This window comes from Nipponia nippon, unplaced genomic scaffold, assembly GCF_047370975.1.
Source record: "Nipponia nippon isolate SJK-2023a ecotype South Korea unplaced genomic scaffold, ASM4737097v1 scaffold_8, whole genome shotgun sequence".
NCBI classification, from domain to species: domain Eukaryota; kingdom Metazoa; phylum Chordata; class Aves; order Pelecaniformes; family Threskiornithidae; genus Nipponia; species Nipponia nippon.
Genome location: NW_028262402.1, coordinates 7,985,005 through 8,001,639, shown reverse-complemented (window position 1 = coordinate 8,001,639; position 16,635 = coordinate 7,985,005). Strand labels below are relative to the sequence as shown.

The following is a 16,635-nucleotide window of genomic DNA, read 5'->3' as shown; positions in this document are numbered from 1 at the left end:
CAGCACCTATCCTCCTGTCTCAGAGTTTAATGATGCATGGAGTTTTCTAATACGCTGTGGGATTTATGATTATTCCCATTTGGGTGGAACGGGAAGTTTTACCCTGCTGCCAGATTACCTATGAGCATTATATTGGTCTTATCCACAACTAGACACCCACAGACCCAGTGGGATAAACAGACTCAAAATGGCCCTACTTACTCACTGCTCAGTAAAGGTACCCAGATATGGGGTGCTTGGAAAAGAGCTTGGACAGGCAGGGAGGCAAACTATCAGCTACAGAACCCAGGAGAGAAAGCTGGGTTTGTTAAATGACAGATCTAGGGCAAAACACCAACTCCTTGTCACTGCAGAATCACAGCTGTCCTCTCTGCCAGCTGCAGAAGAGCTGCGTTTGATGACGGCCCCCAACAGATGGAAACCCTCCAGGGAAGAATCAAGACCTGCTTCTCTTTCCCAGGGGAGTTAAGTTACTAATGCCAGGGCTTGATTAAATCCCATCTCCTGCACCCTCCTTGTCTTCCCACATGCTGGAACTTTGCTACTTTAGCTTACTTACTTCAGTAAGCATTAGTACTTACCAGTGAAAGTTTGGGTTCAATGAAGGTAGCTCCCAGGTACTCAAAGTAAGATGCCAGTCCCTCATTAAGCCACAGATCATTCCACCAGTTCATTGTAACCAGATTTCCAAACCACTTAAATAGAAAAAAAAAATGTCTCAACATCTCTTTGGACTGCTGCTTTCATTTTTGTAGGTTCAACACACATACCTATGCTGAAGTAACTTTATTTAATGTGTACATGTCAATTGAATAAAATGCTGGATATTCCTTCAGATAGTGGAAATTCAGTAGAAAAAGATGCATCTTGGATAAAGTCAGAGGTTCAGGGAAATTATTTTTTAGTTGTTTCACCTACAATTTCATACCATGAGTATGGATGTCAGTGCTTTATGTCATTCTTTTACTCTATTCAATTTTAAACATTTCCCAATAAAATTTAAAGATCTAAAAGATCAGGCTATGATTAAAAGTAGGGCATTTATCAAACAATTACAAAAAACATTTCTCCATGTTCTTAACAAAAGGAAATTGTCAGGGGGATGATAAACAGAACTGGGGAAATAACCATTTCCAAAATCAGCAAAGCCCTATCTTGGCAAGCAATAAAACTTCCACAACAACTGCTATGTGCTCATATTTGGCAGCTCACATTTAACAAAAAACTGATCACTTGCAGATTTCTATTTTATTTGTTAATTCTTAAAAACTGACATTTGTTTCATTGGCCTGCAATAAAAACACTTTGCTCATCTGAAGGTCTGAAAAGTGACAGAGCTTGTCAGAAGAGCATACAAGTGTATTAGCCAAGTTAAACTCCATCATTAATTTTGTTGACTAAGTGCAAACACTTGTTGCTCTGGCAAACAACAGTAAATTAAACATAGTCAATAAAAAAAGTGAAACCACATTATCATTCCAAACCAAATAAGAAAAATTTTGAAAATCTCTATGAAAACTGGACAAAGGTCCAGCTACAGTGTAAAATGTGTTCATGTTAATTTTGTTCTATCGTACCATAGGCTGTTTCTTACAGAAAAACAAATACCTTTTGCAATATGTACATGCACTGCCACTACAAAATAATACTTATGAAGTCCATTAATTCTGTCACCAAAGTACTAAGTATATTGTATATAGAGGGAACTGTGTCATCCCTACAGTATTTTCTGGTATGGCATTCAGGTACTGAGTAAGAAAAGAAAATAAGTAGCCCATTAACAGTTTTGTATCAATGTGTCCTGTGCAGTCAGTATGCAGACTGTAATACGACGGAATCTGCTTTTAATATTGATTTATCAGCTGAACATATGATCAAATAGTCTTTCAGTCCTCTAGTGCTCACACCCCCTACTGTCAAGTCACTATTTTTCTTCTACTAATCAGTGACTGCATCATCATCAACTGGAAGGCAACAACCTCATAGACAAATAAATGTACAGAATTTTTTACCACATGCCTGGTGTCCTAGCTCATGTGACACAATTATGGCAATCATTGCCTTTCTGCTTGTGAGTTTATCACTTGGGAGGTACATCAATGATGATTCTTGGAAAGTCATTAGTCCCCAGTTTTCCATGCCACCTGCTCCAAAATCAGGCAGTGCAACCAGATCTAAATTGATTCAAACAGAGGAAAAAAAAAACGGTACCTTTAAAATTTTTGGAAGTAAAATGCTCACATGATTTTAATGCTCCCACTGGTTCAGTGTGCAATTAAAGGATACTATATTTTAGTGGTTCTTTGCTGTATTATGGCAACACTCTTGCAAATGGTCTATGAAATTTCTTCTTGTTGTACTTTTCCTCTATGATTGCCATTCTTTCAGGGAGCCACATAATAAATTCCCATGAATCCCAGATCTGTACTGTATCTTGTACATACCAATGTTTTGAACAAAAATGAAGGCTGTATTCTACCAATGCTAGGAGAGAATATATTCACTTCTGGCTCTTAGAAACTGTTCTCTGCACGAGTTTCTCATGTGTTTGGGAAGGATCATACTCACCTCTTACTTCAGCCTAGCAACTGATAAAAGAAAAAAATCTTGCTCTTTCAGCTCTGTGAGTAGAGGGATCCTTTCCCCTCTTATCTGAAAGGTGCCTTAGAAACATCATCTATTTGTTTCCACAGCAGGACTGTTACCTCTGTGCTCGCCTTCTGCCTTACGCACAGGGAGCAGTTTTCCAGTTCAAATGTGAGAGTCAGACGAAACAGAGATGGGCCTTGGATGAACATCAAGGATCCCAAAGAAAGATATACTGTGTAAACTCAGCAGCAAAGAACAAAATTTGCAAAAGGTATACAGAGCATTTTGGAAGAAGACACAAGGTTTTTCTGAGCCAGTTCCAGTCCAAAAGCAATGCAGTTAACCTAAGCGTGGTGCTGAACCCCAGCAAAGCTAGACTGCATTTCAGCGGGGCTTATCGCCTCAGGCTTACAGCAAAGGTATTTCACTTTTGGTGAGGCAGCCCTCATCTAGCCAGCCTGGGGCAAGAGAGCTCACTTATAACTGCATTAAAATCAGGTGAAGACAAACCTTTAAATACCTCTAATTTTAAATGTGTTTATTCTTAATTTCACATTTTGAGTTCACAATAGAAATCTCTAGCATTTACAAGGAGCTGTTCTTGGTTGATCTAATCCTACTGATTTTTAAGCAAAACATCAAAGAAAGTCAGTGGGAAATGCAGTTGGTATTGCATGACTTTACAGTGGGGATTGTAATGGTATTACAGTATTCTGTGAAACTGAAATCTTACCGAACAGGAAGTCTGTGATACTGTTCTTCTAATTCTATTTTGTAATATTTTTATACTAATGAATTAATGTATTGACATTGCTGCTAAACAGAACAACACAAGCATGAAACAGAATTGTCTACAGCCTGTGAGTATCTTGTATGATTACTAAGATAACAAAATCTAAAAAGTGACAATTGCATATATTACATTTTCCATAAGAAGTGTGGTGTTATTCTAAATACACTGGGAGATAACACATTTACACAGATGAAAATTTATTTCTTTCAAGTGCCAAAATACAGATTTGACAAATCAACAAATCATCTAGTCCAGAAAGGAGGGCAATTCTTCCTCCACAATCCTGCGCTCTCCTATGATCATAGCCAGGTCAAAACTCATTTTAAGTAAGAACTGCCCTCTGTGCTCTCAATATTCTACCAATTTGTATAAAAGCACATGTTCCCCCATAATATTAATGCTGAAGCCCTTGGGAATCCAAGAACAAGTAGCGGACAAACTGTACAGTCAACCACATGATGGCACCCTTCTTTCTTGACTGAAGCTTGACTTAACTAACTTACCTGATGCCTATTTTAAGCAGAAGCAATGTTTTCCTGCAGGAATCTTTTTCTGGGGAGGAATGTGCAGGAACATATAGCCAACTCACAGGTAAGACAGGGACATATTGAAGAAATCAAGGAATGCTTTAGGGAGACGTGGGTTATAGCAAGCAGGGATTTACTAGGAGGACACAGGGACTTGCCTGTACCACGTCTATGCATCCCAGAAATAGCCATGTGACTGAACAACTCCCTTCTATCCACTTTGAAGCCTCATCTGCCCCTTCATTGGGAAATGATGCTTTAAGAGAATGAGTGTGATGTGAAGGTAAGAATGCTGAGTTATGGGTTAATAAGAGCCATGATGCAGAAAGGAGAATTCAGTGAGTTAAAGCTTAGGGGTTTTATTCCATGAATGTTGTAAGCTGTAAAAAGAGAATACTGCAAAAGAACCCATTTCTTCTACGAATGTTACATCAGCAGCAGCCATTTCTGGTTCATTTAATTAATCTCACCTGTCTTTGGCAGAGGGTAGCTGACGTTAAGCAAGTCTTCCAGAAATGAAAATATTGGTCCTGTGATATTTAAAGCATAGTCAACATACCCATTTTTAACTGCCTCTTTCCGAGCCCAAATACGTATCTGCAGTAAAACAAGGAAGTGTTATGTTAGACAATCCTCATATTTTCATTTTCTTTGCTTCTCTTCTGTGAATCATTGTTTCAAAATGCTGTCTGTCCACACCAGATCATGCAATGAAGCTTTTAATGAAAAAAATCCCAGCCCAAGTCTTGCTGGACCCAACAGAATGTGGCACAGAGCCTAATCCTGCTAAAACCTAGGAGAGTTCCAGCACTTCAAAAGGGCCAAGACTTGAATCCAACTATACATTGCTGGAACAAACGGCCTCCTAATTTTTCTTTTATAAAATATTAAATGCTGTAAAACTATTTCAATCCACACATCTCAAGCCAGTGTATTCCAGCCAGGGAGTCTGGGTGACAAAACTTCCCTTCAGCGCAGCACTGCTTCCCTGAAGAGAAATGGATGTTCAGAGAGCATTTGCTGTCCAAACATACACATCTTTCCTCTTGAACTTTCTCACAGGCTGAAACAGACCACTGGCCTCCCACTGCTGCTAAAGAGAGATGACATCTGAGCAGGTGACATCTGTACCTCTGAGTAATGGAGACAGCAGCAGCAAGCAAAGCTTTCGCCTCCCATGCCCACTTGCTTTGTCATGGTACTGAAGAGGGAAGCTACTTGCCCAAGGTGACGGAGTAGCCTGAGGAAAGGTTTATGTCTCCATCATTTATCTATGGATGTGAGACCCCCCCTAGGTGCCTAGCAGCTCAAAACCCCCACATTTCTTGAATCTCACAAGGAGCTGCACAGCCAAACCCTAATAGCACAGTTGGGGAAGTATCAGGATTTAATTGAAAAGGGAAGAAATAAAGCATATTCAGTCAATAGAGTATCCTCAGCCTCTGAGCCCCTCTTTTCAGCTGAGGCTTCAGAGGACATTCAAAGATCAGAACAAAAAACCTAAACATAATGGGCAAATTTAAAACTCTAATCCTAGTATGAGCTTTGAGTTATAATACCAGTGTTTCAGGTTATAAATTACTTACCAGAAATAACAAAACAGACACAACAAACATGCTCACACAAATACTGTGGAGGCATAAATTCAGCACCTCTGTCTGAAACCAAGGGGTGAAATACCCTCGCCCCTCTGTCTCACAGAAGACGGGTGGTGATGCCTCTTCCCTCTGAAAAATGCTAGTTCGAATGCTTTGCTTTGCTGACTCCTGTCAATACACAGCAGCCCAAGAAAAAGGCACCACAGTCAGAGCTGTAGGCATCCAACATGTTTTATGCAGGGTATATATGCAGGTATGATACACCAGGTCCAATCTTCACTTTGAAAAGGAGCTAATACTGTGCTTCCTAGGTCACCTCTGCACTGTCCTCTCGCCTTGTCCCACCTTTCCCCAGCAGGATGACAGCAAACTAACCCTGAAGCTAACACGGTGCTCTCATTTATTAAGGGCAGCCAGTATAAGGCATCATGCTTGAGTTTACTATATATTTTGTAACAACTTGTTACATCTCTCCCCCTTGACTTTCAACAAAAGAAGGAAAGTGAAACAACTGGTGCCAGTGGAGTACATTTTTTTACAGCTTCCCTCAAGAAGCTTTGCCCTTGTAGTGTAAGAGCAAAACTGAATACTCATTGATGAAGAAGCTTCAAACACAAAACAGTCACTTTTGGAGGCTAAAAAATGTGTCCACTGCAGAATAAAAGGTTAAGATACTAGTATACAAAATGCTCGGTGCACAGTGTTGCACCTACTGATGTCATGATGCTGGTCCTCAAAGGGCCTTGAAGAACAGAGCACAGAACTTCACTGGTTTGTCACAGCAGTGGAAATGGGATATTTTGTCCAACTAAGAGAGCTAAGAACATAAGAAGACCCTGAATTATGACAAATACTTTTTGCAGACTAGCTGCCCCTAAAGTTTTAAGATACAGAGCCCATACCTACTTGTGGAATTGTATGAAATGATCAGCACAGGACAATAAACTAATTGCCCTAAAGGAAAGCTTTCTGCAGAGATATCTGCTGGATAAACATTAGCAGTTTTGCCACATAAGCAAATAGTTTTGGAATGGAAAGCACAGTTAATGTCTGTGATATCTTCTAAAGCACATGATGCACCACAGAGCCAAATTCTGTTGTAAACTGCTATAATGTGTTATGCAGCCTCATATTTACCTCGTTTCCCCGCTCGGTTCTGGTGACATAATCGAAATCACAAATCACAAAAGCAGTCAAGTAAGTTGACATTTTCAGAGAAGTGTTAAATGTGGTAACAGTCCACAGGCTTCCATTTTCATCCTTCATTTCAGATACATCTAGAAAAAAATATCAAAGAAATATTCAAATCATTGCTCTTCCATAACAAATTTTGTGGTTTCTGCATGTTTTTTTTACACCTCTCTTCGATATGCTGTATTTCTGCACTAACTTCATATGTTTCTGGTAGAAGGCAAGCAGCCAGACTCAGTTCTACTGCCACGTATCAGAGTCATGACCTTCCACACAAACACCAAAAATCCACTCTTGAGCTTCTTAACTGAAGTCTTGGAAGGATATCAAACTGCATCAGATTTAGGACGTGGGCAAACTGTGGACAATTTATCCCATGCTGCATATCAATAAGATGTACGATCTATTATGTTTCAAATATAGGTCATGTGTGCCTGAGAATTATGAAATACTTAACCAGATACCTTCCTTCTAAATAAGGGAGACATGGACAAGATTCTCAGGGGGCAAAAATGCTTCAAGCGACTCTCACAGAGATCCCATCTATTATAATTCCTAAGTTACTTAGCTTCCATGCAAATCTCATAAACCTTCCTTTTTATGGCTGAAAATTATTTAGGTGAAAAATAACAATTCATGGCACTGAACTGTAGAAAAAAAGACATTAAGAAGGATGCACGACATTCAATGGATTCCTGTAGGAATACTAAATTACGGAATTTGTCTGGAATCTTATATCCTGCATGGATCCCACACAAGATCCCAGCAAGGGACAGGAAAAGCATCTCCAGAGCATTATAGTCCTGTCATTTTTATTCTGCACATACACAGGAGGCTATAGTGTCTCTGCCTGGTAAAACAATTTTTTGTATATTGTAAATACATCTCAAAATTTACTTAGAATGAAAGCAATCCCTTAATAACACAATTACAGGTTTTGCATACTGGAGCTGCCGTTTTGTTTTAAGCAGATGTCACACAGTACGACAGACACACTAAGCAGTAAACGCCAGGAATCAAACCTGTGCAGCCTCCAGCAACCAGAGGAGAGAACATTGCAACTGACAAAACTATGGAATTATTGCCATCAGAGACATTAATTATGAATAACTGTCTCCACATTTTTAAGTTCACAGGAACAGATTTTCTGCGTATTTTCAAGGCATTACTGCATGGACAACTAGAACGCTGTTGATGTAGTCTGTTCAGATAAATTACATCCTTTTTAAAAGTAATTTAGGGGGAAAAAACCCCGTAAGTCTACTTGTTGTCTACCTACCAATAGCAGGCATGTTGGAAAGAGCCACATAGCTTGGGTCATGGACAATTCTGATATTAAATGTAGCCTTCATGGCAGGTTCATCAAAACAGGGATAAACTCTCCTGGCATATGTTGGTTCGAGTTGGGAGGCAATCAGCATACTGTATTAAAAATACAAGTTAAGATTAATCCAGCATGCTACAGCTGATCAAAATCAATATATAGTGCATAAAAACACCAAATCAGAAAAATCAAGAAACTAATCACATAGATATGCAGATTTGGAAAAAGTTTAGTTATTATTTAAAGGCACGATGAAATCCGCATGCCCAACAGACTGTTCAGTTTGGATGCTTCTAGAGAAAAGCAGTCTTTATTAATTAGGTAATTTTTTTTTTTCCTCACGGGCCTTTTACAGATATCATATTTTAAATATTTGAGCTTTTCTAGTTTGTTTATTAAGACAGAGTTGAACAAAGTTTTGCACACAGCAGGCCAGTGCTCAAAAGTGATACAATGCCCAACTTTAATTTCGTTACTAGAATCTCTCTGCACACCTGCTTCTCTCTCTAATGCATGCACTCTTATTTTAACAGTACATTTTAATGAAAAATAGTAATAACCATTAGGTGACAATGCATACATGCACTTGCACACTTCCATCAAACCACATAGAGAAGAACTCCAGCGAAAGCAGCACCAGTGCTGCCCCGGTGCACTGGCAAGCCTTTCAAAAGGATCCTTTTCTACCTCACACTATGGAGCCTTGCCTCACTTGGGGCAGACCTCTGTGACACACTGGCTGGAATCAAAAGATAAATCACCGTGTCCCGTGGCCAAAGTTTCAAGAAAGAGCTGTACATCTGGGCTGTTCACGTTAGGGGATCTTTACTGGGAATTAGAAAAAATACGCATGCAATGGTTCTCAAAGCTCCATACCTGTCAGCCAAGTAGTTGCCAGCAGCTGGGCACACAAGAATGGCAGTGTGTCATTCTTGTGTCAGTGACCTCGACAGGCCTAATATTTTTCGGCTGTAGTTGGGGTGTTTTCTAACAGTGTATTCACACCAGGTTCACAAAGGCTTACACTTAGCACAGAGACATCCCAAACGAGCCAGGGGCCATCAGGACAGTATCCATACATTAAGTACCACTATGTCATGAGTCAGATCTACCATACAAGCACAGCATGACTGCACCTGATCATGATCTCTAGCACTGAATCATGTCCGAAACCTAAGGTTTTAAGATTCCCTTTTCCTGGTACCTGAAATGAATGGTTTAGCTTTCCATTGATATTTACATCACTTTGCAGAAGATGTACTGCACTGCGTGCACGTCAACCCAAGGAACAGAGTCATTAGTGTTCTGCTTCCACTGACAAAGCTTAGCAATGCTTTCCACCCAGTTCCCAAGGCCAGCCTTCCAGGAGTCCTTGTCTTTTGAAAGATGTTTGTTGTTGCCATTTTAATAGCTGTGCTACCTAACCCTGCTCAAAGCTGATCTCATCAACCCAGTGCTGAAAGCATCAGCAGCTCATCTATGCTATGTCATCCTTATTGCTGATGCCAGTAAACTGAGTTAATACCAACAGGACAACTGAGTAAAAGCACTGTACTCTCAAAACATGGTACATTTTACATTTAACAGATATATCTGATGCTGTACCATAACACAACTTATGACATCTAAAAGAACCCAGGCTGAACACACGTTGATGCACGGTGACTACTGGGACCACGATGTCTACTGTGAAGTGAGGACTGGCTCCAGAGAGAGCAGCACAACGTATTTGACTTCTTGCCTGTCAGTGCAGGAAGGTTTTCTTCATGGACCTGATTCACTGCAGAGTCAAGTGTGTGCTGTGCCAGCCACCAGCTGCCTTGCTAAACGCAGCTGAAGCTCCACCTGAGACAGGGGTATCACCTCGTCCCCTCCTTTATCCTGTCCAACGACAGAAAGTGACTTAACGCTCTGCCAGGGTTGCACAGGAGCCCCAAAAGTGACAGGCCACTTCATCGAGGGAGTCAATCACTGAAAATACTCTAATCTCCTCCTTCCCATGCAGCAAAGTATGTTTTTGTGCATTCAGTTGTGCAATCAGTCACAGGTTGGTTCTAGGAAACACTGAGCAACGCCAAATTCCCTCACACCAGTGCAGGGGAGGCTCTGCACGAGCAGAAACTGATGGAGACACTTAGCAAATTTGCCCACAAGAAATTCTTGTTCAAGAATGCAAAATAACATATATTGGGAAAAAGCATCATGATAAGAAAGAAACACAAGGATGGATTAAATGTTATTTTTCAGCAGGTCTCCAAATAAAAAAGAAAAATGGGAACGTTTCGTGCATGTTACACAAATAACTGGTGTTTCAAACACATATTACCTCATATCATTTGTCAGAATGAGTCATTGTTGGGGCTTTTTTCTTGGTTTTTTATTTTTAAAAAAGTGAAGGCATTAGCATGAACTGAATTACTGGCAAACTTTCTTCCACACTGCAGTATTATCTCAAAACAAATTACCCAAAAGGAAATTAATTTTTAAAAAAGCCTAACATTGCCTAAGCAGACAAATAAACTCCTCTCTTAAGCCTACAGTTTTGTGCATAGATTTAATTTTCTTTTTTCATAAGTATCATATAATGCCTCCTTCCTCTAGTGAAACAAAATCAAAGCCATAATACTTTTAAATAGTGAGAAACAAACAGATATCAGGATTTCTTAGCCTAAATCTTTGGCAATTTATACTACACAAGTGTCTAAAAAAAAGAAAAGGAAAATTTTCAGCTGTTTCACCTGATAAAAAAAGCAGCAGCATTGTAGAAGAAATATTTTATGTTGATGCAAAAAAGGGTTTTCTTCTAAAAATGCCTTCTCATTAAATGTTATTTGTAATACTGATAGTATAATGGAGTTTTGTGTTAACATATTTTATATCTTATTTCTTCCACCTTAAAAATACATAAGAATTAAACCATAAAACAAGCCCTGAAGTGGCTCAAAGTAAGGGAGGTTTACAGTGAGCAGAATCCTGTTCTGTCCAGCAGCTGTCCCCAACACCCGGTCCCTCTTTGACCTGAACGGTGCTCAGTACTAACATGCTGCCCAAGAAAACACCAAACCTGTTATTTGCTTTGATTTCTGTCCCATGCCTTTGATGGTCTTACCTACAGATTCATACCAAACAGAACTAAGAACTTCAGATCCCCTGCTTTGAGGCACAATTAACTGCACCAATGCTGTTATAATCCCCTTTGCCCTCATTCTAGTAATTGCTGCAGAAGCAACTGATAAAAACCAGCACAAATATTGTGTCCGATTACATTTTGGGATGCCTGTTAATACCAGCCCTATCCAGCCAAGCATTTTATACAAGTTGCATAGGACATGTGCAGAGTGGCTACCAAGCAAAATTCTCAAAGGATTCTGAAACACTGATGTGAACAGTGACATACAGCCTGCACTTTATGGTACACTCCATAGGGAGGGATCCTCTAACCCCGTAGTAGTATACATGAACTCATTCACAGTAGTGTGAGATCTGTATGCAGAACGATGCTACAGCAAACCTCCTGCATCGTGTATGTTTGAGCCAGCGCTGCTAAAGAAGAAGGGCAAATGTTGTTTCTGTATCTTTCTGCCTACACAGATCTCTGGACTCTCCCAGCTATATGCAGAATACGGATTCCCCATTTCAACAGGAAAGCTTGCTGCTGGTGAAATGGAAACATCCTCCTTTTTTACTTCCCTTGCTCCTGCAAGCACTGCAGACACGGGCCGTGCGCTATGCATAAAGAGTGCCCCCATTTTTCAGAGTTTTCTTTAGTGTGTAAGACCGGATCAGGTGGGCAGTACAAACTGCCAACAACAGTAAAAATATATGCAGTCACCAATGATCAAGCTGATAACAAACAATTTCTGTGTTGAAAATTCAGTGAAGTTTGGGCTTTGGTTTATTCTGTTTTCCAGAGAGGTGAAAATAGCTGTTTCTGTGAACAGCTTTCCCTCACCACCTTGCCAGTGTGTTCTGGCGCCAGCTTGGAGAGAGGACAGGGAACAGTGCTTTCTGTCAACTAGCTAATTGTGGCCAACCTGCCAAGAGCAACGTGGATATCTGACCACAAAAAAAGCCGGTGCGAAAGCCCAGACGGAACAAACATTTCAGGCACTTCACTTCTCTTTAGGATCTAGCTGTCTACTGAAAGCTCACCCTTCTCTGCTTAAACTGTTCTGAAACGAGAGGTCTCTAGTGGTTCCACAGGCACAAATTACAAAAAACACTAAGACTTGTAGTGCACGCAGGAAATACAGGAGTCTGCGTGACCACAGATGAACGGCACATTGTCTGTTACAGCTGGTGGTTTAAGTTAGGAGCTGAAGCCAGAAGCCTATGCAGGAGCCAGACCCCGAAGGTCTGCCGGAGCCAGGTACAAGTCACTTCCGAAGAGCTACAGGACAGTCTGCTGGAGATGGTGGTGTCCTCACAGCATAGTAACAGGCTTTGTCCTGACAGCTGAAGAGCCTGAATGTTTTTAAATCGCTCCTGATCTAACCCATTAGAATCCAACTTTTTCCATCATTAACAGCTTGCTAGAGTTTACAGACTACATCCATCAAAACACACATCCTCCAAAAAAAAAAAGGAAGGCAAAACCCCTTCAGTGTAAGTGGACCCCATCAGATTGGGAAACGGCTGGTACAGTGATGACTTTATGCTTCGTGAAGGAAAAAATAACAAGATACTACTGCATACTCTGGATGCAGAGAAAGCCTTTTTAAAGCAGAAAAGCTATGCAAAATCCACTCAAGAATATCAGGAATGTGGGCAGGAACAAGTAACCAAAACAATACGCTATATCTGCAATCAGTGGATTTCCTTTGACTTATTTCAGTGTCTGAACACCACTGGCATCTCTTTAACCAGTCTGCAGTCCCACATTTCATTAGTGCTCTAAAATCCTCTAAACAATTGGAAATTGACCTATACAGATTGTTTTAATGATGTAAAAACGTTTTTTTTTCTTATTTTCTACTGTGGGAGCACAGCTGACAATAGCTTTTTTTTGGATCCTCTGCATTTTACACAGTCTGAATCAAAAACTGTCATAGTGTAATTCAGTGTTTCTTAGATAGGACTTAATAGAATTAATACAGCATCAGAAAGCCCACTGATACAGTGTTTAGTAATTAAGTGCTTGTTCCTTTACTTATTTGGATTTTTTTTAATTATGTAAATTAAGCAAAGTGTTCTAGATCTTCCTTAATTCAAAAGTTGCACAGATAATCCTGTGAATGATAATCAGTGAATGAAGAAATAGCAACTGAAGAAAAACAGAATATATTTCCTAAGAATACTTATTACCATACTGCATTTTTCTCTAAGGCTAACCAACTTATCTCCTTTTTCTTAAAAAAAAAAAAAAAGTCTGCATAAGTTAAATTTTCCAGATGTGGTGCACAATGGTATCGGTAAAGATTTACACAAGAGCTGACAGCTGAAAAGCCAACTCGTTGTTGCAGAAAAACCACACGGTCCTCCTCCATTTCAATAAAAACTATTAACTTTTGTGGTTTCGTATTATTACTACTTGTAATATTTGGGAACTTGTATGTATGGATCTTGCCGGTAACTGAATATTACCTGCTTGAAGAAGTCTATGAACTGCTGAGATATAGTTTATTTTAGTGGGCTCATCGATAGACTGGGAGCTAAGAACACTTGAATTTTAACTCTGGTTTTCCTTTTGACTCACTGATGGCTGTTCCTCAGCAATTCACTACATCTTTAATTATTAAAAATGAAATAACTTTAATATAAGCAATTTATCTGCCTCTCCTTTAAACACCTATTTTGAGAAACCTGTCTGCCACTGGAACTATTTAAATCATCATCTTAAGTTTCACTTTTCTTTAGCAAGCTTCACATCCAGAAGTTTATAATGCAATTCACCTTCAGAAGATTCCCAACAAAAAAAAAATAAATAAGCAAGCATTATTTTGAGGGTGAAAATATGTTTTAGATGATTGACTGCTTGATCAGCTCACGCCACCCCAGTACTGATTTTGCAGAGGAAACGAAAACAAAAAGGAAAGCATCCTAATAGCACTCACTAAGGAAATCATTGGTTGGTTGACGACAGCCAAACAACTTCATATGCAATAGCACCTACACAGTCCGGCTGTCTACAGTGACCACCCATCCTACTCCACCATATTTCTGAAACTGCATGTGGCCAATGTCTCTAAGCTCATGCCGAAATACACATCCAAAATCCTGGGTTCCAGATAAAGGCATGCTCCCCACAGACACAGGCAGAGGAGGTGTGGAGCTGTCAGCGCTACACAGAGATGTGTGGGGCCAGGACGAAAACTCTGAGCTGGACTGCAGCTCCCAGGGACGGGGCGCAGGTACTGTCTGACCCCCCACTGCCAGTCCAAGGCAAAGAAAAAGACTTGAAATTGTCCAGAAAACGTTGCTTGACCAGTTGAGATAAGACTCTTTCCTCTGCCAAGGACAGACCTCCGTCCAACAGACCCTCGGTAAGCCCTCCCAGACTAACTCCGGAGCAGCAGCTCCTCACCAAGCTCTGCAAACAAGGAGGGCTTTGCACACCATCCCAGCGTGGTGTTTGCCAGCCACCACCAGCCGGTGTTGTGGAGCGAGTCAGCCGCTGAAGGAAAGCCGGGGCTACCCAGCTGGTGCTCTCCAGAGAGCAGAGCCACCATCGCGGAGCACAAACGAGTGACCTTTGCAGCCCGTGGCGCACACCTGGGGAAAGGCCTGCGGACTGCCCAAAGCGGCCGACCCCGCCGTGCGGAGCAGCCGCCTCTCCCGCCACCCACGGCAGCGACCTGCTACCCCCGGGTGCCGCCTGAAATACCCTCTGCGGAGACGCGGCAGCTCCGGGGCCGCGTCCCACGCCTCCACGCCACGGGTGACCCCGCCGCGGGGCCGGAGGACCTCCGGTGCCGTCGGCGGAAGGGCGCGGGGTCGCCGGGGCGGCCGCCGCCGCCTACCTGCTCCGTCCCTGGTCGGTGTAGCGGGTGAGGAAGAGCCCGTCGACGCTCTCCTCCAGCCGGCCCTGGAAGCCCAGCTGCAGCACGTAGCGGCGCCCGGCCCGCAGCCGGCCGCGCAGCTCCAGCACCGCCACCTCCTCCGTCTCCTCCTGCCGCAGCCCCGCCACCTCCAGGGCGGCGCCCGGCTCGGGCAAGGGGCCGCGCACGACGGCGGCCCCGCGGCTCCGCAGCCCGGAGCTGTGCAGCACCGCCGCGTCCGTGTCCTGCCGGCAGCGCACCGTGATGTTCACCTGTCCGCTGAAGGCGAAGGGCCCCGCCTGGCCCGGCCGCACCCGCGGCCACAGCTCCAGGTCGTAGTGGAGCGGCAGGAGGTGGCCAGGCAGGCGGCGGCCGGAGCCGCCGTCGGCGGGAGCGGGCCCCAGCGGGGCGGCGGGGCCGGGGCCGGCGGGCGAGGGGGGCGGCGGCGGCGCCTCCTGCCGGCAGCGCCCGTAGAGGGCGGCGAGGGCCAGCAGCGCGGCCAGCAGCGCCAGCAGCAGGGCGGCCAGCAGGGCGGCGGCCCTCCGCCCCACGTACAGCCCGCGGGCCCCCATCCCCGCCGCTCTGCGCTGCCCGCCGGCCCGCGCTGCCCGCTACTTACGGGGCGGCGGCGCGGGGGAGTGAGCGCCTCTGAGGGCGGGACGCGCCGCGCCGGGCCGGGCCGGGCCGGGCCGGGCCGGGCTAGGGGCGATGGGCGCCCCCCTCCCGGGGGGGCCGCTGCCGGGAGGGCCGCTCCGGCGGGGTGGGTAGCCCGGGGACTCCCGGCCCCTCGCGGGGAGCGGGGCGGCGGGGGAGCAGCCTTCGCCGGGGGCTGCCCGCCGGCTGCCCCCTCCCGTCTGCTTAAGCAAGCAGCCTGCGGCGGGGGGGACGCGACGGGCAGCTATGTTCCGAAAGCCCGGGGGGCGCAGCCGGCGGGGGGGTGGGCGATGATGCTGGATGGGGTCCGTGCCCGAAGGGATGAGTGATAATGGCACCGCCCGGACAGACGGCGTTGCGCACACGGCTGCCGAAAGCCCCCGGCACCCCGGGGCGGCCGTCGGGCCGGAGCTTTGGGCTCCCCGCGCCGCGGCGGGAGCGGCGGACGGAAATATTCGTGCTTTTCACCCACAAATACTCGTACTTTTTCACCGCCGTAAGGCGTGGCAAGGGAAAGGATGAGAAAATGGGGGTTCACTGCCTGAAGTGTGCAGAGAGTTGTGGGTAGGGCGGATCGGCTCTTAAGGGACATCTACAGGTGAAAAGATCTGGGAGAAAGACATCGAGTCTGAAGAGTCTTTGGTACATAAAAAAAGCACGACCAAAGTGGGTTTCTGATAAATCTTCCTCGTTTAGAGCCTCATTTCCCTGCGTAGTTCAGTTGAGGCTGTAAACATCACCATGCTGTACGTAGGTAGTCAACCCCGTTGCAATCAATAATCCTGTGTTCCCAGTTAAACACATACTTAAAAGGTTTGCTGAGTTGAGGACAGATTGCCAGTGAGATTGCAAAATTAAACCTTCGTCACCTTGTAAAACTTGCCTGTTGGTTTTGCTCAGTTGCAGCTCCTCTTTTAAAGCAGAATGAGCCATGCATTAACAGCAGCAGTAGCCAGGAAGAGTGGCCCTTGTGTGCCATTGC

General features: G+C 43.8%; 1 protein-coding gene across 1 annotated transcript in view; it reads right to left on the bottom strand.

Annotated features, from left to right (window-relative positions):
- The window catches only part of LVRN (laeverin), a 37,549-nt gene extending 21,978 nt beyond the window's left edge, over positions 1-15,571 (bottom strand). The window contains exons 1-6 of the mRNA XM_087741707.1: positions 14,982-15,571; positions 7,978-8,120; positions 6,645-6,784; positions 4,380-4,506; positions 2,020-2,174; positions 582-695 (exon numbers count right to left, since the gene is read on the bottom strand). Coding sequence (XP_087597833.1) covers positions 582-695; positions 2,020-2,174; positions 4,380-4,506; positions 6,645-6,784; positions 7,978-8,120; positions 14,982-15,571 — 1,269 coding nt within the window. The remainder of the gene's footprint in view (positions 1-581; positions 696-2,019; positions 2,175-4,379; positions 4,507-6,644; positions 6,785-7,977; positions 8,121-14,981) is intronic.
- Between the last annotated feature and the right edge of the window lie 1,064 nt (positions 15,572-16,635).